Source organism: Hyperoodon ampullatus (assembly GCF_949752795.1).
Source record: "Hyperoodon ampullatus genome assembly, chromosome: 10".
Lineage (NCBI taxonomy): Eukaryota > Metazoa > Chordata > Mammalia > Artiodactyla > Ziphiidae > Hyperoodon > Hyperoodon ampullatus.
Genome location: NC_136923.1, coordinates 58,022,793 through 58,046,054, shown reverse-complemented (window position 1 = coordinate 58,046,054; position 23,262 = coordinate 58,022,793). Strand labels below are relative to the sequence as shown.

Genomic DNA, 23,262 nt, shown 5'->3' with positions numbered 1-23,262 from the left:
CTGGGCGTGAAAGGGCCGAGGGCAGGAAGGGAGTGCAGGAGGCATCTCTGTCTCCGAGCCAGGGTGACTGGGGCAAGGACACAATGAACCCGGGAAGGGGAGAATAGGCTGGGTAGACAAGGAGACTGAGTCTGGACCTGCTGAGTTGCTGGTGGTGTATCCAAGTGACAAAAGAACAACAGGCTGGGGAAAAATGAGGCCAGGGCAGAAGACTGAAATCTGGCATTGCTGACATAAAGAAAATTTAAATTTGAAGCTTGGGAAGGAGAAGACACCAGGGAGAGAATAATGGTTAAATGATTGGTCATGGTCATCTTTAAATGTTTACCTTGACAAAAATATATCTATCCAACAATCAATGTTAACAATATGGAACTAACCCCATGTTTCCCAAACTCTCTCCTGAGAAAAATCATTTTATTCTGTGCAGTGGGTGGTACTAGGTATTCTTAAAAAAAAAAAAATTCATGATCAAATGGTAGGTTAAACAGAATGTAACAAATTATTTTATCATAGATTAAAACTCCTCAGTAAAATTAAAAACTCCTCAGAGCTTTAATATGTTGCCGTGCACTGTAAGTCTCTAGCGGGAGAACCCATGTGCAGCTTTCCTACGTATCACCGGGCAGAGCACACTTCTTTTCACAGAATACTGACCAAGTCCTGTGGAGCACCGTGAGAGAAGCACGGCTATAAAGTACAATAAGGGGAAAACACACTCAAGCAGTTACCCTCCATTTGTTAAACAAACACTTTTCCCGAGGCCCGAGGCCCCGACAGAGACTGGAGCGTGACGGGGACACGCCTGCTCTAACCTGCCAGCGTCTATGGGAGAGAAGACCATGAGGCATGCATACTCCTGGGCTCAGCAGTCCTGGTTACTGATCTGAAAAGCAAACAGGACTGCGTGCCCTTCCCCACCTCAGCCCTCCTCCCCAGCACGGGCTGGAGGCTCATGGGACTGGGCTCTGGACTTCTGAAACTAATGGCCTGGAGAAAGTCCCCATCAATATGAAGTTCAGTTCAATGAGCTACATGTGAACAAATGTCCTTGCTCTACCCATTCCCAGAAATTTTCTCTTTTTAAAAAAATGATACAATAACATAATACTGATAAAAACGATATAGAACAATGGAGCACCCTGCAACACCAATCTGGCTGTTGTCAGTCCAGCACGATGTCATTGCGGCCCAGAGCATCGGGGCCCTTAGACACGCTCCCCTGGGCCTCTCGGCCAGCAGAGCAGTGAGCTCTGAGTGCTGCGCCCTGACCCACCACCCATGCCTCTGCCGTCAGGGTTCCACACCTCTCATCCCTCCGTCTCAGTTGAAGGCCCCCCTATGCCCTGGCCTTTACTTATCTGTCCAGGTGTATTAGTAACTACTCTTCTAAAAGGCTCGTAGGGGGTGAGGAGAAGTTTGCTGCCTTGGAGTCTGGAGGAAAGGTGGTGCCATTAACAGAATCAGGAGCTGACTCTGCAGGTTGGAGGAGAGGGAGGATGAAGAGGACCCTGTGCAGTTACTGAGGGTCCTGTGCATATCAGGCTCTCTAACCCTTTGACAGCTGTATTCCTTTACACACTTAGAAATTACTGAGAATCCCAAAGAGCTTCTGTTTATGTGGGTTCTATCTATTTATATATACCATATTAGACATTAAAAGTGAGGAATTTTTGAAACACAAGAGTACACAAGCATATGTTCCGTCATTACACATCCTGTAGCCTTTACAAAGCTCCACTGCACAGTTGTAAGAGAGTGAGAGTGGAAAGGCAAATAACACTGTAGCATCACTCTTAAGATAGTTTTGACCTTGTGGGACCCCTGGAAGAGTTTCAGAGACCGATGACGGTCACCAGATCACACTTGAGAACCACTGTGCTACTGTGTCATCAGGATCGCTGCCCAACATATACCTGGAAATTTGGGACTTAAATGAATGGAAAAGTCTAAGGCTGGAGATATGTGCTTGTGAGCAAAGAACAACAACAACAAAATGATAGTTGAAGCCAAGAGCCTGGAAGATAGGGGAGAAGATGACAAAGAAAATAACTTTGGGGAAGGTTAACATGTAGGAAGGCAGAATTTTAAAAAGGAGCAAGTAAATAATACAGAAAAAAGAAAAAGAAAAAATGATGAGTAAGAGCTAGAGGTTCTCAGGATCAGTGAAGGCAAACAGAAAATGTGGCAAAGGGTATGGGTTGCTAAAGAGAGGCTGGGGGTGCAAGGGCAGGGGGGAGAAGGCCACGCAGCTCTACTCTCCTTTTATTGTTGTAGCTGATGTAAATGTAGCTTAGGGGCTTTTAAGAGTTTTTCTTAGGACTTCTCTGGTGGCGCAGTGGTTAAGAATCCACCTGCCAATACAGGGGACACGGGTTCAAGCCCTGGTCCGGGAAGATCTCCCATGCCGTGGAGCAACTAAGCCCGTGCGTCACAACTACTGAGCCTGCACTCTAGAGCCCGCAAGCCACAACTACTGAGCCCATGTGCCACAACTACGGAAGCCTGTGCGCCTAGAGCCTGTTTTCCACAACAAGAGAAGCCACTGCAATGAGAAGCCTGAGCACGGCAACGAAGAGTAGCCCCCGGTCACCGCAATTAGAGAAAAGCCCGTGCGCAGCAACGAAGACTGAATGCAGCCAAAAATAAATAAATAAATAAATAAATAAATAAATTTAACAAAAAAAAGGATTTTCCCTTTATCCTTGATAAGCAATGTGTTATGCCAGCCTTAGTGTAAGGAGTCCAGGTGGACTTTTACCTTTATCCTGCTTGGAACTCCAACTACACTTGAAATCTCCAAACATATATCACCCTTTAATTATGAAAACTAAGCAATTTATATTTAAAAATGGCTTCTCTTTCATCTCTTCCACTCTTTTCTTGCTGGAACCTCCATTAAGCATATACTGGAGCCTCTGGGTCAAGAAATGACGACTGGATCATGGCCCACCATGATCTTCCTAAATGACTTCCAGAGAGAACCTTGTACATAATATTCAATGAAAAGTTCTACAACATATCAGTTGTAAAAGAAACAGAGTGAGTTCAAGACCTATAGTCTGACCTTTCAATGAATGCAGTGATGAAGGTGAGATGAAGGCTTGAGGGGATAGCAGGTCAAGAAGAGGGCATTTTATGATAAGAGAAAACAGAAAGGGAGCCACTGACACTGTAACAGAGAAAACAGATGGAAGGCTGAACCTTGGCAAGGAGAAGGGTTTTCTTCAGAAATAAGAAGGGACGCAAAGGTGCATGATAATCCGAATATTTCAAGCGACAAAGAAAATACGAACACTCCTACTGGGATGGCTTCAGTTTTGCCTGTAAAACAGTTAATGATGTAATCTGATAAGAATGACAGGGGTAGGAGGGGTCTGGGTATGAGAAGTGGAGATGGTCTGGAACAGCCACTGTGGATCCTGCAGTACTGATTCACCAAGAGAGGAAGGGAAGGTCTCACGAGGGCAGAGGCGTGCTGACATTTGTTGGCACAGGTTGTAGTAAACCCCAGCATTGTTACGTGACTTCGGCCAAAAATTCTTGGCAACTTAAGATGTTAAACAACTGCTCCTCTTTGTGGACAGAGTGCCAGGAGGAGAGATTCAGGGAGCAACCCCTTCTATGGAAAGACTGGAAATCAATGGGAGGTTTGGCTTCATATGTGTTTTGGACATAAAATCCCATAAGCAAAGAGGTCATGGGATTCTTTCCTTTAGAGGGCAATCCAGTCAACCTTGTTCCAGCCCATCAAGAACTAGATTAAGAAAGGCAATACTTTAGATGAAGATTAGCAGAGTATGACACAAGGGCCATCAATTCTCTGAGCAAACATGTCAAAGGCAAATATTTTGCTAACTTCTATAAGTCAAAAAACTAGACCTTCTGCTAAAAATCCACCTTCTTCCATGAATAGTTATATTAATATTATATACACAGTGTTCTTACCCTAGCTGAGGCCTGTGGGGTGTACAGGGGCTATTAATAATGACTTGCGGACAAGGAGCTCATGGGGGTGACCCAGGCAAAGTGGAGCACATGGCCCACCCTCACCATGCATGACCCGCACAGATTTTCTCACAGGAGAAAAGGAAAATTCCCAAAAAACTGTGAGCAACCAGGACAGAAAGCCATTTGAAGTATGCAATATATTCAAATGACTGTGGTTGGCTAAACTAGAACAGCACAAAGACAGCTTAGAATACGGAATGAGGAAGGGAGTGACTCTTCTAAAGAAAAGATTGAAGCCATCACGAATCCCAGGAGACTCAAATCAGAGCAGGCTCTGTAGCTGGCTAGTACCAGAACACTTTTTTTTTTAAATACCAAGTTTGGAAAAGATGGTTATTGGGGTAATGAAATTATTATTATTATTCTGACTCAAATAATAATTCATCAATAAAACTGAATCCAAAATAAAAGAGCTTCAGAGTGGTCTGAGCATCCCAGTAGCTTATCAGGACAGGGCATAAAAGGAGATACTTCTTAGGAAAAAAAATAATCTGTGCAAATGACTGAAGCATGTATGAATAATAAGGATAGTAAGAATGCTCTTTAGATATTTAACACTGGCAAGAAGAAACAGTAATGGTTAATAAGCAATTTGGAGGCTTCTCCAAATTGATTGGGCAGTGGTTCTGCCTGTGTTCTCAAACTGTGGTCCCCTGACCAGCAGCATCAGCATCACCTGGGAAAAGTTGTTAGAAATGCAGATTTCCAGGCCCTCCCCAAACTTGCTGAATCAGAAACTGTGGGGGCGAGTGCCAGCAATCTTTAAGTCTTCCAAGTGTTCCTGATGTACAGAAAGTTTAGGAACTTCTGCTTTATAAAAGCAGCTATCTTAGCAGCTGAGACTAGACGGAACAACTTTCACGATCCAGGTGAAGTGTTAGGTAAGCCTTTCTTTAGAGCCTCACTGCTAAAGCACTAAGTTCTTGCTAATCAAAATGTGGGCCATGAACCAGTGGCCTCAGCAGAATCGTGGGTCTCAGGGTACAACGACAGAATCCACATCCGCATTTACAAGATCCCCGGGTGATTCCTCTGCACTTTAAAGTTTGAGAGGCACTAAACTACGGCCGCACATTTAACTAACTAGTGAGAGGAGGGGAGACTCCTGCCTGCAGGCACCTCCTCTGAGACAAGTGGGAGGCCCCTTGCTCACCTCTAACTCAGGGTCTGAGGCTGGACTCTGGGACAAGCATGGCTCTGGAGCAGCTACCAAAGCTGCAGGCCCTGCCTTTCCCACTCACTGCCCCTGGAGCCCCCTGAGGAAGCCCCCACTTGTCGCTGCTGACTTTGACCTAGTGAGCTGCTTGGCATAAACATGCTCGAATGTGTGGCCAAGTGTACACATCTCCAAACTGACTATAGTTTAAAATGCCAGGAGGTAATGCAAGCATAGACCCGAAGTTCAATCCACTTCATCCCATAGGTAATAGAGTAGAAATATACAGGTGTTTCTGTCCCCATTAAATCACTTCTCTCCTATCATTTTAAATAGCAGGTGAGATACTTCCCAAATTTGGAAACTACTGAGTTGTGAGAGAGGAAAAAAAAAAAGTTACCATGCTCTGCTTCAAAGAAAAGCCCACCAGGTTTTTTTTCATCTTCAAACAAGTAAAAAATATTTTTATTTTTTGCAACCAACCTGATAATATGGATCCCTCATTAGAAGTCTCATACAAATTAATACTCTCAGAAAATGAAGAGATTGGGCTCGATCAACCCACTCTCTGAAAGAAGAAGACAAAAGAGAACATGTTTGTTCATGTTTAAAGGCCAACGTGACAGTTCATGAACAATGCAAGAAGAATAAAAAACATCTTTAGGAAGAGCATTAGTTTACCTCAAACAGTCTGCAATGGGGACTGTTATTTGATTCTTGAACACTTGACCCATTTTAATACAAGACACATAGAAACTGTCATTGTCACTACAAAGTAGAGGTCCCCAAAATTATTTGGTTCTCAGGGCCCTTACTGACTCACGGCAGTCCCTGACCAAAAGAAATAGCTAAAGGATTCAACTTTAAAAGACTTGATACCCTGATAACTTAGTATCCATTTGAAAAAAATAATACACAGACACTAAAAGAAAAGTATTTTTATTTTATTCTTAATCACATTTACTTACTAATGGGGTGTGTGCACCTATGGACACTAAACAACTTCTCCAGCCTTGGAATCAGATCTAACACCATTACCTCCATTCCCTCTTCCACCTGACTTTCCCAGGGCACTTGCTTTTTATCACAGTAACCACTGAAAACCCAGCTACAGAAAAGTAAGCCATCATCTAAGGGAAGGCCGTACAATCTAATGTGGAAACTGTAACTACCTGAGTAGTTTGCACTGTGTCTGACAGATGTTGTGTATCATTGCTGTTTTCCTTGAAATTTAAAAATATCCCACAACACCCCTGAGGGTTCTCTGCAGCCCCCAGGGCACTTCAGCGCTCCCTGTGGGAAACATCGTGATGAAATATTTTCTTACACCTTAGATCAGTCTTCCCGGAAGCAGACTCTTCCATGAAGACTGGTGTGCGTGTGAGTGATTGAGGACACGCTCTCGGGGAGTCCACCTAGAGTGGACTGCAGGGGTGAGGAGTGGGGAAGCCAGTGGGCAAGGGCCCTTCTGTGCCAGCCTCACCTCCAAGGACCCCCCACCCCCACGGAGGCAAGCACCCTGGCTTTCCTGCTCCCAAAATGGCTGTCACACTGTGTGTGGGGGTGGGGCTGCAGCAGGGACGAGGGAGCAAGTTCTCAGGCACTGCTGCTCTCCGGGCCTGCGGGCAAAGTGGACTCAAAACACCAGAGCTGGGGTGCCAGGGCCCAGCCGCTCACATGGGTGCTGCCACCCAGTCCTCGACTGAAGCCCGAGTCACAGGGGCCACCAGCATGGCTGGGGCTCACTGCAGGCACGGCTCGCTCAGTGGGTTCCAGCTCGAGGGAGCAGAGTGCTCGGCGTGGCACCCCAGTTGCTCTGGGGTGGGGTCATCGGCACACCCAGCACTCGGCCCAGCTGCTGTGCCTCCGCGAGCAGCTTCTACTTCACTGCTCAGCTGCTCTGTGCCAGTTAGAGTTAGTAGTAAAAAAAAATTCAAACTGGGAAAATTTTTCAGGCTGCTCCAGTGTTGCCACTCAGGCTGCAGAGTGTGACTGCGAAGGGCCTTTCATGGCACTCTGTGAGTATGCTTCTGCCCATGAACCTGTAGGAACAGAGCCCAGGCTGAGGCCGGGACCCACGGCTTCCTGAGTCTCAGCTGACAGCACATCTGAAACTGAATTCATGCCCCGCCGCTCCCCACACACAAACACGCCTCACCCCTCCAGGCCTCCAGTTGATCAGACCGAAACCCTGGGTGTTTTTCTCACCTCCTCTACTTCCCCCACATCTTTCATCCAATCCCTCAGCACATCCTGTCTGCTCTACCTTTAAAATATTTCCCCATTCCCACCACTTTGAGGTAGGAGATAGATGGGCCCCTGGGCTGAGCAGCTGGAGTTCGTCAAGCAGAATAAATTGGAGCTTTGTTTTCCCTGGACACGCCAAGGACAGAGCTAGTGGCAGGAGCTGAGCTCTGAGGGGGAGTAAAGAGATAAAACGACCACATCTATCACTACTGAAGTCAAGGAAACCTCCCTGACTGCACATGCGCAGGAAGGCTCCTTTGGGGTCAAAAAGGGGCGACATCATCCCATAACAGGTGCTGTCAAACCCCCGTTAGCCTCTGCACTGGAATCCATCTTGGCAAAAAGATGTGCACACATATCGGGCAGGGCAGTAGGACAGGTCAGGTGTGGGGAAAGAAGCGAGATAACTGGCCAGAGGAGAAGGAAGACCCAGAAGAACCGCCCCATATAAATGATTTAACCGCCTCTTTATTGCATTCCTCATTCAGGAGGATGCCCACACCCTTTCTCTCCAGGTGTGTACTCCTGTTTTGTTTCTGTCTAAATACACTGTTTCTCTGTGTGTTCTCCACATGTTGTGCTGTGTCTCTAATAATAAACTTTGTACCTGTTTTTGCCTCCTTGATTCATTCTTGCTTTCAAGCAGGGGCAAGAGCCAGGGGAACTTTGCTTCTAGCCTCCAGCCCCTGCTGGACTAGCAGCTAGGATTCCTGGTTTTCATTCAGGCTATGCAGCTCCAATTCCTAGGCAGGGAAATAAGATCCCGCTTCAAGACCACTCACCGCTGTCTCTCCAAGATCAACTTCTCACTCCCTCGTCTTCTATGACCCTGGTTCAAGCCGCCATCATCTTTTGCTTGAACTATTGCAAAAGCCTCCCATCTGGCTTTCTTGCTTCCATCTTTGTCCCCAACTTCAATCTTCACATGTCTGCCAAGGAGACAAACACCCTCCCCTGCCCTCGTCCAACACTTCTCCTCTCACTCAGTCCTCATGGCCCCTGAGGCCCTACAGGACCCGGCCTCCCCACTGCCTCTCAGACCTCATTCCCCCTGCTCTCCACTGCCCCCACCCATGCTCTCTCAGACACACTGACCCTCTCATAACATGGCTGGGCTGGGCTGGGAACCTGTGCCTTTTGGTGCTTCCCATGAAGCAGCCTTCTGTGACTTTTTAACACTGGAACCTCCCATACAACTACATAGATGTCCTCTGACATGACATAAGGCCAGTCACACGCAGTTGTTATAACCAAAGTGTATGTCAAGGTGCAGAAGCCACCAACACAGCACAGCCTGGACTCCTGAGGTGAGGAAGGGGGTCTAAGCACTGCCGAGCACTGGACCTGCCTGCATCACCTGCAGAAGTTAGTCCCTGCCAGGTGACATGTCTTACATTGCCCTCCAAACTAGCCCAACAGTGGCACTGGGTGCAAATGTTAACAGAAACCTAAAAAAAATGTGTCTGCTATTTCATACATAGCCAAGAAAAACAGAGAAAGATAATGGAAGCTACTTTGGACTAGAATCCACATAATTTCTCCCACCCTCTCCCAACTCCACAGCTGAGCTGGTTGTACATCCAGCAAAGTTAGGATACTTTAAAGATCTGCCCCTCAGTCAAGTGAAGCATTTACTTGAGCTTCAGTCCCAAGCCAACCATTGCTTGGCTTGTCTGATATTGATCCTTGACATTTGGTGGGAAATTCAACTTTGACTCTTCCACAATCCTGAGAAATTCAACTCTGTCCCAAACCTGTCCATCTCAGACCTGAGTGCACAAGACACACCCTCCTAGAAGGCAAGCCAAACATCTGTGGTTCCTGCCACTGGAGGTGTCACCTCCAGCCCAGCCCCCTTACACTCCGCCCCAGGCCACTCACTGTTCCTTCCATCTACTAACTTAGCTCATGGGAAGGAAGTTGGAAATATGCTTTTCCCGTAGCCTTATATTCCCAAGGATGTTTGACTGCTTCTTATAAATTAGAGCCCCCAGCAGAGGCCTGGCTCTGCAGATGGAGGTTGAGCAAGATGTCCCAAGAACATCACTGGCTGGGAGTCACTCCTCCTGCCATCACCAAGGCTCCTGGCAAGAGCTGCCTGCCACAGCCACCAGCAACATCACAGCCCTCCTATAGCCAGGGCACCATGACAGTGACACCTCTGCTATGGAGACAAAGCTCAGTTTCTTCTGAAAATAAAGGCAGGACTCAACCCATCTAAGGCCTGCAGCCAGGCAGAATTATACAAGACCACAGTGGGAAGCTGCACTGTATTTCATCCTAAGTTCCTTGTACTGGGAAAAATAATGCAAATTTGAAGTACATTTTTAATTTAAAACAATCACCTCTGGGAACACTTGTAAGGATGTGGTTATTCTGAGGCTCCTATTAGAGAGAGAATACCTTTAATCTCATAAGTAGAGGGATGGCGCATGACTAGTTTGCCTTCCAGGTGCTGGGGTCAGCTAAAGATAGCGTGTAGCCTGCAGTACAATGCAGACACTACATCCCAAAGATCTAAACAGGAATAATGATCCAGTTGCAAAAGCTGCTGGTAACCTCCCGAGGTTTAATGCTGGCTGCTCTTCATTATTTAAGAGGAAAAGCCATGGGACATATTGAGAGATGACTCACACTACAAATATGTGTGTACTTGAAATTTTTCCTGTTAAGAATATACAATTTCATGAGGAAAGTCCAAGGCCTTTCGAATGTTTTTTCACATTAAATATGAAAAGGTTTTTTGTTCTGTTTCTTCTCACCTCTAAAAAAAAAGAAAAGAAAAAGAATTCCGGAACGGTTTTTGTTTTGTTTTTACCATAAAAGGAGTGTAAACAAATGAAGAGTTCCAGAAAAGTCTCAAAGTTCTGTTCCAAGCAAATGGCATTTTTTTTGTTCTACGATTTAGGAACTGTGGCCCAAAGCTATTAATATTTCTATGTGATTCTGGCCTGTTGTAAATGTAAATAGAATTCCTGGTGTCTGGGTCCTGCAGGGCTTCCCCTCTGAGCACTGACCTCTGAGGAGCAGTTGTTCCCTCCATGGCTTCCAGCCCTCAACCTCCCCCCTCACCCAAGGACCTGGCTCACTGGTTGGAGCTCTGCTGTTCATGGGGAATGGCATGTTCTGTAAGGTGATATAGAGCTCTGTTTGCCAAGAGTCGGGGGACTAGGAAACACACTGAGTCTAGTGTAAGCAGAGGATTACAGAGAATAATAATGACAGACTCTAAAGATGGCTGCCTTTGTTTGACTGAGGAGGAGCCAGGTGACGGGTCCAAGAGCGCGCATAGGTAGCAGAGCTGGGCCCTGACTCCCAGGCCAGGGCTCCCGCATCCCCCACCTCCACCTGGCACAGAAAGGGGCTCTTAGACACGTCTACTGCAGGGGCAGGCATGTTCTGCACAGTGGTGAGGGGTCTCTTGAGGTAGCTCTGAAAACCTTGTCTGTCAGCAAAGACAGTGTTTCCCTGGAGGCTGTGTTCCAATAGAGCAGCTGCACAGCAGCAGATTCATGACCAGGCAAATATTTATCCCCTCTTGTGACTGAACTTTTGCCACTGCTTTCACAGGACTATTACCAAATGGCAGTATGACCAGGCCCCATGGCCTTTGTCCACGACCACCTGCCACATCGCTTTCGGCATCAGATGCTATATTCTGCTATCAGTATAAAAAAAGAGAAGGAAAAATGGTACCACCAGAGACATAGCATTTGAAAAGAGAAAGGGTAGTTGGGGTTTCACCATCCCATGCAGTTGAAGAAACCAGTATGTGATGTGAGAGTCACAAAGCTGCAGGACTGAGCACTGAGAGTCACACGGTCTGGGGTTAACTCCATCCAGGGGCTGATGCAAATGCCAGAGGTCACAACCTCAGCTGGCTCTCACCCAGAAAAAGCAGCATCTTCAGAGGAGGTGTTATTTAGATTGCCCTTTTCATTAACGCACAAAACAACCACCACCAAAAAACTACCACCTGGGCCTCCCTGGTGGCGCAGTGGTTGAGAGTCCGCCTGCCGGTGCAGGGGATGCAGGATCGTGCCCCGGTCCGGGAAGATCCCACATGCCGCAGAGCGGCTGGGCCCGTGAGCCATGGCCGCTGAACCTGTGCGTCCGGAGCCTGTGCTCCGCACCGGGAGAGGCCACAACAGTGAGAGGTCTGCGTACGGCAAAAAAAAAAAAACAAAAACAAAAAAAAAAACAAAAAACTACCACCTTTCACTAAATATTTAAAAGTGGAGAAATTCAAACCTGTTTCAGTATAAATATTACCTCAAATTCATACGACAGAGCCCTATTTTTTTGGATAGTTGTAAAAGCAAAATTCACATCAAAATAGACATATAAAACTTAAAAGGAGTAAGAAAACGTGAAGAAATGAATTATAAATGAGTATTCAAGGAATCTTTGCTGACTTGTTCCACTATTCTTTTTTTTTTTTTTTTTTTTTTTGCGGTACGTGGGCCTCTCCCGTTGCGGAGCACAGGCTCCGGATGCGCAGGCTCAGTGGCCATGGCTCACGGGCCCAGCTGCTCCGCAGCATGTGGGATCTTCCTGGACTGGGGCACGAACTCGTGTCCCCTGCGTCGGCAGGTGGACTCTCAACCACTGCGCCACCAGGGAAGCCCTGTTCCACTATTCTTAATGGGTAGTGTCATCCATTAAACCTGACCCAGAAGAGACACCCAGTCAGAGGTCCATCCAATTTGTCATGTTGGTCCCAAAAGTCAGACAGATATTGAGTAGAAAGGAATGTTCTAGCTGTTTCTTCTCCATGGCTGGTGAAAGTTTCAGAGATTGAATGCTTTCAGATATTTGCTGATCACCTACTGGGAGCCAGGCACTGTTACATGCCCAGGACTATAGCCTGGACAAAACCATGACCTTGTGTTCACAGAGGTTACCATTTAGAGAAAGAAGACCAATAACACAAACAAAACTGCACATCAGGTGGTGACCAGAGAAAAACAACCCTAAAGTTAAGGGTTCAGGGAGTCCTGAGAATGCTATTTTAGGAGAGTCAGAGAAGGGTTTTCTGATACGGTTAGCATCTGAGTGAACTGAGGAGTGAGTCAAGGTCAGAACAGCAAAAGAGTTAAGTATCTAGTTCCTGAGCAGGAGTGCACTGGTTTGTGCAAGGAAGCCCTTGGGGGCTGGAAAAAACTGAGCAAAGACAGCGTAATAGGAGCTGAAGTTACAGAGGTGGTAGGAGCCAGTTCTGTAGGTCTTTTGTAGAATAGGAATAGGGATTTTGGACTTTCTATTCTGGAAAGTCATGGGAAGGCTTTAAGCAGAGGACTGACATTATGTGACAGAAATTCTGAAAAGACCCTTTTGGATGTGATGTTAGGAACACCATACCATAAGGGAGTCAAGGGTCAAAGCCAAGAGCCCAGTTAGCCCACTGCAATGGTCCAAGCAAGAGGCAGTGGCAGTTAGGACTAGGTTAATAGCTGGGAAAGACTAAAGTTGAGAGGAAGGCAAGTTGAGTAAGAGAAATCAAAAGTCCCGTTTTTGGCATGTTAGTTTTGAGATGTCCAAACAAGTCCACCAATCAATACGTGAAAGAAAAGACTAATTTATAGCAGGAGAGAGCTGTACTTTAGTCTCTCAAAGCAAAGCTGATAGAGGAGTTCAGGAACGGGTGGACTTTCATAAGTGGGGTTTTTTGGGGACTGATTGATTTTAGTCATGGAAAGGGGATTCCTGGAATGTGTTCCAGCTTACTCCCTGGCTCTCAGAAGCTCACGTACTGATGGGAAGTTGTCACTTACTGATTTGGTCAGGTTTAAAACAGGTTCTGGTGCTTACGTGTGGCCAACAAGCAGTCCTTTCCTGGGAAGGTGGGAACATTTTAATTTCACGCCTGTTAGACATCCAAGTGAATGAGTTTCACAAGAAGCAGTAGTAAATAGTAGAAAAGAGAGAACATAATTACTCAAGTGACACTTTTCTTTTCTTTTTTTTTTTTTGCGGTACGCGGGCCTCTCACTGTTGTGGCCTCTCCCATTGCGGAGCACAGGCTCCGGACGCGCAGGCTCAGTGGCCATGGCTCACAGGCCCAGCCGCTTCACAGTATGTGGGATCTTCCCGGACCGGGGCACGGACCCATGTCCCCTGCATCAGCAGGCGGACTCTCAACCACTGAGCCACCAGGGAAGCCCAAGTGACACTTTCTGTGGGGTAAACCTGAAAACCAATTTTAAACATATTGGGTTGGCCAAAAGGTTTGTTCAGTTTTTTCCGTAAGATGGCTCTAGTAGCACTTAGTTGTCTTTAACTTCATTCGAAACAATTTTGTTAGATTGTATGTGACAGCTGTCATACCAGCATGCATTTAAAAAAAGACATCAAAATTGGCAAATTTTTGTGTAGCCATTTTAATATTGAAGATGGAAGAAAAAAAGCAACATTCTCAGCATATTATGCTTTATTATTTCAAGAAAGGTAAAAACACAACTGAAACGCAAAAGAAGATTTGTGCAGTATATGCAGAAGGTGCTGTGACTGATCGGACGTGTCAAAAGTGGTTTGCAAAGTTTTGTGCTGGCGATTTGTCGTTGGACGATGCTCCACAGCTGAGTAGACCAGTTGAAGTTGACAGCAATCAAATCGAGATATTAACTGAGAACAATCAACATTTTACCACATGGGAGATACTCAAAATATCCAAATTAAGCATTGAAAATCATTTGCACCAGCTTGGTTATGTTCATCACTTTGATGTTTGGGTTCCCCATAAGTTAAGCAAAAAAAACCTTCTTGACTGTATTTCCACATGCGATTCCCTACTTCGAAGTAATGAAAACATTCCGTTTTTTAAACAAATTGTGATGGGTGATGAAAAGTGGATACTGTACAATAATGTGGAATGGAAGAGATCATGGGGCAAGCAAAATGAACCACCACCAACCACACCAAAGCCTGGTCTTCATCCAAAGAAGGTGATGTTGTGTGTATGGTGGGATTGGAAGGGAGTCCTCTATTATGAGCTCCTTCTAGAAAACCAAACAATTAATTCCAACAAGTACTGCTCCCAATTAGGCCAACTGAAAGCAGCACTCAATGAAAAGCATCCAGAATTAGTCAACAGAAAATGCACAATTTTCCATCAGGATAACACAAGGCCACATATTTCTTTGATGACCTGGCAAAAACTGTTACAGCTTGGCTGGGAAGTTCTGATTCAACTGCCGTATTCACAGGACATTGCACCTACAGATTTCCATTTATTTCAGTCTTTACAAAATTCTGTTAATGGAAAAAAAATTCAATTCCCTGTAAGACTGTAAAAGGCACTTGGAAGAGTTCTTTGTTCAAAAAGATAAAAAGTTTTGGGAAGATGGAATTATGAAGTTGCCTGAAAACTGGCAGAAGGTAGTGGAACAAAAGGATGAATACATTGTTCAATAAAGTTCTTGGTGAAAATGAAAAATGTGTCTTTTATTTTTTCTTAAAAACCAAAGGCATTTTTTGGCAAACCCAATACTTTGGCTAATAAAGAACCAGAGAATCAGCAAGGCGGAGGAGAACACAGTACCAGTCAAGGTTGTGCCTCAGCCCCTCAGTTACTGGATCTCTCAAATGAGGTGGAATGGATTTTGTCTTCAGGGTCCATTCCAGCTCTAACTGGATGACACTTTTGTGTGTGCATATATACATATAGTGTGCGTGTATACACAATTTAAGTTTGGGATAAACTCTAAATAATATTTTAGGAGAAATTAGCATGTAAGAGCTAGATATTTCCTCCAAGTTAGGAATCAGCTTGAGGCCTACAAGCTTATTTTCTTCCTTTCTATATTTAATGTTGTGAAACTTAGAATAAAAGGGAGACAAAAAGACAACATTCTAAAGGATGCTACACTGCATAAAAGCACATACAGTTGAGGAGATTTGTTCAAGATGGCAGAGTAGAAGGACGTGCCTCCCTCTTGCAAGAGCACCAGAATCACAAGTAACTGCTGAACAATCATCAAAAGGAAGACACTGGAACTCACCAAAAAAGATACCCCACATCCAAAGACAAAGGAGAAGCCTCAGTGAGGTGGTAGGAGGGGCACAATCACAATAAAATCATAGCCCATAACCGTTGGGTGGGTGACTCACAAACTGGAGAACAACTATACCACAGAAGCCTAGCCAGTGGAGTGAAGGTTCTGAGCTCCACGTCAGGCTTCCCAACCTCAGGGTCCGGAAACGGGAGGAGGAATTCCCAGAGAATCAGACTTTGAAGGCTGGCCGGATTTGACTGCAGGACTTCGATAGGACTGGAGGAAACAGAAATTCCACTATTGGAGGGCACACACAAAGTAGTGTGCACATCAGGACCCAGAGGGAAGGAGAAGTGACCCCATAGGAGACTGAACCAGACCTACCTGCTAGTTTTGGAGGGTCTCCTGCAGAGGTGGGGGGTGGCTGTGCCTCAACGTGGGGACAAGGACACTGGCAGCAGAAGTTCAGGGAAGCACTCCTTGGCATGAGCCCTCCCAGAGTCCACCATTAGCCCCACCAAAGACCCTGTAGCCTCTAGTGACGGGTTGCCTCAGGCCAAACAACCAATAGGGAGGGAACTCAGCCCCACACATTATCAGACAAGTGGATTAAAGTTTTACTGAGCTCTGCCCACCAGAGCAACACCCAGCTGTACCCACCACCAGTCCCTCCCATCAGGAAGCTTGCAAAAGCCTCTTAGATAGCCTCATCCACCAGAGGGCAGAGAGCAGAAGCAAGAAGAACTACAATCCTGCAGCCTGTGAAATGAAAACCACATTCACAGAAAGACAGACAAAAAAAGGCAGAGGACTATGTACCAGATGAAGTGAACAAGATGAAACCTCAGAAAAACAACTAAATGAAGTGGAGATAGACAACCTTCCAGAAAAAGAATTCAGAATAATGATACTGAAGATGATCCAGGACCTCGGAAAAAGAATGGAGGCAAAGATCAAGAAGATGCAAGAAATGCTTAACAAACACCTAGAAGAATTAAAGAACAAATACCTAGAAGAATTAAAGAACAAACAAACAGAGATGAACTGTACAATAACTGAAATGAAAAATACAGTAGAAGGAATCAATAGCAGAATAACTGAGGCAGAAGAACGAATAAGTGACCTGGAAGACAGAATGGTGGAATTCACTGCTGTGGAACAGGATAAAGTAAAAAGAATGAAAAGAAATGAAGACAGCCTAAGAGTCTTCTGGGACAACATTAAATGCAACAACATTTGCATTATAGGGGTCCCAGAGGAGAAGAGAGAGAGGAAGAACCTGAGAAAATATTTGAAGAAATTATAGTTGAAAACTTCCCTAACATGGGAAATAGCCACCCAAGTCCAGGAAGCGCAGAGAGTCCCAGCCAGGATAAACCCAAGGAGAATTGTGCCGAGACACAGATACAGAGTAATCAAATTTACAAAAATTAAAGACAAAGAAAAATGATTAAAAGCAATAAGGGGGGCTTCCCTGGTGGCACAGTGGTTGAGAGTCCACCTGCTGATGCAGGGGACACGGGTTCATGCCCCGGTCCAGGAAGATCCCACATGCCGTGAAGTGGCTAGGCCCATGAGCCATGGCCACTGAGCCTGTGCTCCGCAACGGGAGAGGCCACAACAGTGAGAGGCCCTTGTACCGCAAAAAAAAAAAAAAAAGGAATAAGGGAAAAACTACAAACAACATACGAGGGAACTCCCATAAGCTTAACAGCTGATTTCTCAGCAGAAACTCTGCAAGCCAGAAATGAGTGGCACGATATATTACAATGATGAAAGGGAAGAACCTACAACCAAGGTTACCCTACCCAGCAAGGGTCTCACTCAGATTTGATGGAGAAATCAAAAGCTTTATAGACAAGCAAAAGCTAAGAGAATTGAGCACCACCAGACCATCTCTACAACAAATGCTAAGGGAACTTCTCTAAGTGGGAAACACAAGAGAAAAAAAGGACCTACAAAAACAAACCCAAGGGACTTCCCTGGTGACGCAGTGGTTAAGGATCTGCCTGCCAATGCAGGGGGCACAGGTTTGAGCCCTGGTCTGGGAATATCACACATGCCGTGGAGCAACTAAGCCTTTGCACCACAACTACTGAGCCTGCACTCCAGAGCCCACGAGCCACAAATACTAAAGCACATGCACATAGAGCCTGTGCTCCACAACAAGAGAAACCACCGCAGTGAGAAGCCCACACACCGCAATGAAGAGGACCCCCGCTCGCTGCCACAAGAGAAAGCCTGTGCACAGCAGGGAAGACCCAATGCAACCAAAAATAAATAAATAAATGAATAAACCCAAAACAATTAAGAAAATGGTAATAGGAACATACATATTAATAATTACCTTAAATGTGAATGGATTAAATGCTCCAACGAAAAGACACAGGCTCGCTGAATGGATACAAAAACAAGACCCATATATATGTGTCTACAAGAGAACCACTTCAGACCTAGGCACGCATACAGACTGAAAGTGAAGGGATGGAAAAAGATATTCCATGCAAATGGAAATCAAAGGAAAGCTGGAGTAGCAATACTCATATCAGATAAAATAGACTTTAAAATAAAGAATGTTACAAGAGACAAGGAAAGACACTACAAGTGATCAAGGGATCAATCCAAGAAGAAGATATAACAATTACAAATATATATGCACCCAACACAGGAGCATCTCGATATATAAAGCAAATGCTAACAGCTATAAAAGAGGAAATCGACAGTAACACAGTAATAGTGGGGGACTTTAACACCTCACTTACACCAATGGACAGATCATCCAGACAGAAAATTAAAAAGGAAACTCAAGCTTTAAATGACACAATAGACCAGACAGATTTAGTTGATATTCATAGGACATTCCATCCAAAGACAGCAGATTACACTTTCTTCTCAAGTGCGCACGAAAGATTCTCCATGATAGATCACAGCTTGGGTCACAAATCAAGCCTCAGTAAATTTAAGAAAATTGAAATCATATCAAGCATCTTTGCCGACTACAATACTATGAGATTAGAAATAAATTACAGGGAAAAAAACATAAAAAACACAAACACATGGAGGTTAAACAATACGTTACTAAATAACCAAGAGATCACTGAAGAAATCAGAGGAAATCAAAAAATACCTAGAGAGAAATTACAATGAAAACACAATGACCCAAAACCTATGGGATGCAGCAAAAGCAGTTTTAAGAGGGAAGTTTATAGCAATACACTCCTACCTCAAGAAACAAGAAAAATCTCAAATAAACAATCTAACCTTACACCTAAAGGAATTAGGGAAAAAAGAACAAACAGAACTCAAAGTTAGTAGAAGGAAAGAAATCATAAAGATCAGAGCAGAAATAAATGAAATAGAAACAAAGAAAACAATAGTAAAGATCAATAAAACTAAAGGCTGGTTCTTTGGGAAAATAAAATTGATAAACCTTTAGCCAGACTCATCAAGAAAAAGAGGGAGAGGACTCAAATCAATAAAGTTAGAAATGAAAAAGAAGTTACAACAGACATCACAGAAATACAAAGCATCATAAGAGAGTACTACAAGCAACGCTATGCATATAAAATGGACAACCTGGAAGAAATGGACAAATTCTTAGAAAGGTATAAGCTTCCAAGACTGAACCAGGAAGAAATAGAAAATATGAACAGACCAATCACAAGTAATGAAATTGAAACCGTGATTAAAAATCTTCCAACAAACAAAAGTCCTGGACCAGACGGCTTCATAGGTGAATTCTATCTAACATTTAGAGAAGAGTTAACACCCATCCTTCTCAAACTCTTCCAAAAAACTGCAGAGGAAGGAATACTCCCAAACTCATTCTACAAGGCCACCATCACACTGATACCAAAATCAGACAAAGATACTACAAAAAAAGAAAATTACAGACCATATCACTGATGAATATAGATGCAAAAATCCTCAACAAAATACTAGCAAACAAAATCCAACAACACATTAAAATGATCATACACTTTTATCATGTGGGATTCATCCCAGGGATGCAAGGATTCTTCAGTATATACAAATCAATCAATGTGATACACCATATTAACAAACTGAATAAGAAAAATCATATGATCATCTCAATAGATGCAGAAAAAGCTTTTGACAAAATTCAACACCCATTTATGATAAAAGCTCTCTAGAAATTGGGCATAGAGGGAACCTACCTCAACATAATAAAGGCCATATACAACAAACCCACAGCAAACATCATTCTCAATGATGAAAAACTGAAAGCATTTCCTTGAAGATCAGGAACAAGACAAGAATGTCCACTCTCGGCACTATTATTCAACATAGTTTTGGAAGTCCTAGCCACAGCAATCAGAAGAGAAAGAAATAAAAGGAATCCAAATTGGAAAAGAAGAAGTAAAACTGTCACTGTTTGCAGATGACATGATGCTATAAACAGACAATCCTAAAGATGCCACCAGAAAACTCCTAGAGCTAATCAATGAATTTGGTAAAGTGGCAGGATACAAAATTAATGCACAGAAATCTCTTGCATTCCTATAAACTAACAACAAAAGATCAGAAAGAGAAATTCAGGAAACAATCCCATTCACCATTGCAACAAAAAGAATAAAATACCTAGGAATAAACCTACCTAAGGAGGTAAAAGACCTGTACTCAGGAAACTATAAGACACTGATGAAAGAAATCAAACATGACACAAACAGATGGAGAGATATACCATGTTCTTGGATTGGAAGAATCAATATTGTGAAAATGACTTTACTACCCAAAGCAATCTACAGATTCACTGCAGTCCCTACCAAATTACCAATGGCATTTTTTACAGAACTAGAACAAAAAATCTTAAAATTTGTATGGAGACACAAAAGACCCCCAATAGCCAAAACAATCTTGAGGGAAAAAAATGGAGCTGGAGGAATCAGGCTCCCTGACTTTAGACTATACTACAAAGCTACAGTAATGAAGACAGTATGGTACTGGCACAAAAACAGAAATATACATCAATGGAACAGGATAGACAGCCCGGAAATAAACCCATGCACATATGGTCACCTTATCTTTGATAAAGGAGGCAAGAGTATACAATGGAGAAAAGACAGCCTCTTCAATAAGTGGTGCTGGGAAAAGTGGACAGCTACATGTAAAAGAAAGAAATCAGAACACTCCCTAACACCAACACAAAAATAAACTCAAAATGGATTAAAGACCTAAATGTAAGACCAGACACTATAAAACTCTTAGAGGAAAACATAGGAAGAACACACTTTGACATAAATCACAGCAAGATCTTTTTTGACCCACCTCCTAGAGTCATGGAAATAAAAACAAAAATAAACAAATGGGACCTAATGAAAGTTAAAAGCTTTTGTACAGCAAAGGAAACTATAATCAAGATGAAAAGACAACCCTCAGAATGGGAGAAAATATTTGCAAATGAATCAAGGGACAAAGGATTAACCTCTAAAATATATAAACAGATCATGCAATATTTAAAAAACAAACAACCCAATCCAAAAATGGGCAGAAGACCTAAATAGACATTTCTTCAAAGAAGATATATAGATGGCCAAGAGGCACATGAAAACGTGCTCAACATCACTAATTATTAGAGAAATGCAAATCAAAAGTACAATGAGGTATCACCTCACACCAGTTAGAATGGGCATCATCAGAAAATCTACAAACAACAAATGTTGGAGAGGGTGTGGAGAAAAGGGAACCCTCTTGCACTGTTGGTGGGAATGTAAAGTGATACAGCCACTATGGAGAACAGTATGGAGGTTCCTTAAAAAACTACAAATAGAATTACCATATGACCCAGCAATCCCACTACTGGGCATATACCCTGAGAAAACCATAATTCAAAAAGACACATGCACCCCAATGTTCATTGCAGCACTATTTACAATAGCCAGGTCATGGAAGCAACCTTGACAAATGGATAAAGAAGATGGATTTGTCTGTCAATGGATTGACAGACAAATGAATAAAGAAGATGTGGTACATATATACAATGGAATATTACTCAGCCATAAAAAGGAACAAATTGGGTCATTTGTAGAGACGTGGATCGACCTAGAGACTGTCATACAGGGTGAAGTAAGTCAGAAAGAGAAAAACAAATATCGTATATTAATGCATATATGTGGAATCTAGAAAAATGGTACAGATAAACCGGTTTGCAAGGCAGAAATAAAGACAACAGGTGTAGAGAACAAATGTATGGACACCAAGGGGGGAAAATGAGGGGGGGTGTGGTGGCAGGATGAATTGGGAGATTGGGATTCACATATATACACTAATATGTATAATGTAGGTAACTAATAAGAACCTGCTGTATAAAAAATAAAATAAAATTTTAGGAAAAGCACATATAGTTTTGTATGTGCATAATAATCTCTCAAATATGTGAAGTAAAAAAGCATATACTTTTAAAAAATTACAAGGAAATGTAGCAAGAGTTAATGTAGCTATTTCTAAGAGTGGTATAAAGGGTAAATTTTCATTTTTTATAATTTTCTGTGTTTATCAAATTTTTTACAGTGAAAAAAAGAATTTAATGCAAAGAAATTCGACTTTATGAAGACTCTCAGCCTCCACACTCCCCAATAAAACCAATGTCAATGGCTTGAGTTGGGGATAAAAGACCCAAGCCCTGTTCTCCAACAGCTGAGCTCAGCTCAGGGTGCGGTGGGAGGGACACGGGCCTAGGGCCACTTGAGGGGCCAGAGCAGCCAGGAAGGCAAAGAGGTGGGGATGGCAGGCTTCAGGCAAGGATGAGCAGGGGCCAAGGCTCAGAGGCGAGAGAGAGAATAATTTTCCAAGAAACAACAAAGGGTTCAGTCTGACCTTGTTGAGCCCAAAGGATGCACCGGGCAGGAGTGATAGATGAGGCCAAGAAGGAAAAAGACCTTAAAGAAAACTGTGAAGCAGCCAAGGAATTTTACCCTGACCATCAGATTTTTTAAAGTACCTAAAGACACAAACCTAAGATGTTGGGGACCTTAATGAACCTTTATCTCTATCTAATTTGTGGGGCTGAGGTGAAGATCTCTCTAGGAAGTTTTGAACTATCTGACAGACTTTACCAAAGAGACCAGGCTTCTCTTTTTCTAGGTAAGGAGGAAGTCTTCAAAGGCCCCTACTGGCCTCTCTACTACCTGATGAGATAAAATCACAGGAAAAGCATCTCTCCATCAACTTTGTATAATTTTAAGAACTTAATCGAGACACTGAAGAGATTGCTGCTGCTTCTGACCTTCTTGTCCTCTCCTCTCATCCCTTGTGATGGGGTCAAGAGAGCCAAGGGTGAAGATCAGGTAAAGCTCCAAAGAAGACTCACTTGCATCATGACCTTGGTCCTCGTGTGGACACGGACAACCACAGTATGACTAGCAAACAAATAACTATGTAGGCCTTCTTGGTTAGAGGTTTCTGTAATGTTCCCAGAACACTTAATAGCATTTTTTAACAGGATTGTGATGATTTGGACTAGATATTTTCCCCTAGCTCAAGCAGTTCTTGAGCTCCCGTAGAGAGTGTAAATAGCTTCCCAATCTAGACTTCCTATAGACCCATTTCCAAAATATTTCAAATTTGCAGCAGATATTTCAGGAAATGTGATGTAAAATAATAAGGCTGCCAACTTGTTCTTATCAGAAATGTGACTGCACTTTTGGACAAAAAATAAAGTCGTGCTTAATTAGACCAGGTGGTTCTCTTTTCTTTCTTTCTTCTTTTTTTTTTTTTTGCAGTACGCGGGCCTCTCACTGCTGTGGCCTCTCCCGTTGCGGAGCACAGGCTCCGGACGCGCAGGCTCAGCGGCCATGGCTCACGGGCCCAGCCGCTCTGCGGCATGTGGGATCT

General features: G+C 43.7%; 1 protein-coding gene across 1 annotated transcript in view; it reads right to left on the bottom strand.

The window, feature by feature from the left end:
• NEK10 (NIMA related kinase 10) overlaps window positions 1-23,262 on the bottom strand; it is a gene marked incomplete at its 3' end in the record, with an annotated part of 125,713 nt that overhangs the window by 66,709 nt on the left and 35,742 nt on the right. The window contains 1 exon segment of the mRNA XM_079712624.1: window positions 5,651-5,735. Coding sequence (XP_079568750.1) covers window positions 5,651-5,735 — 85 coding nt within the window.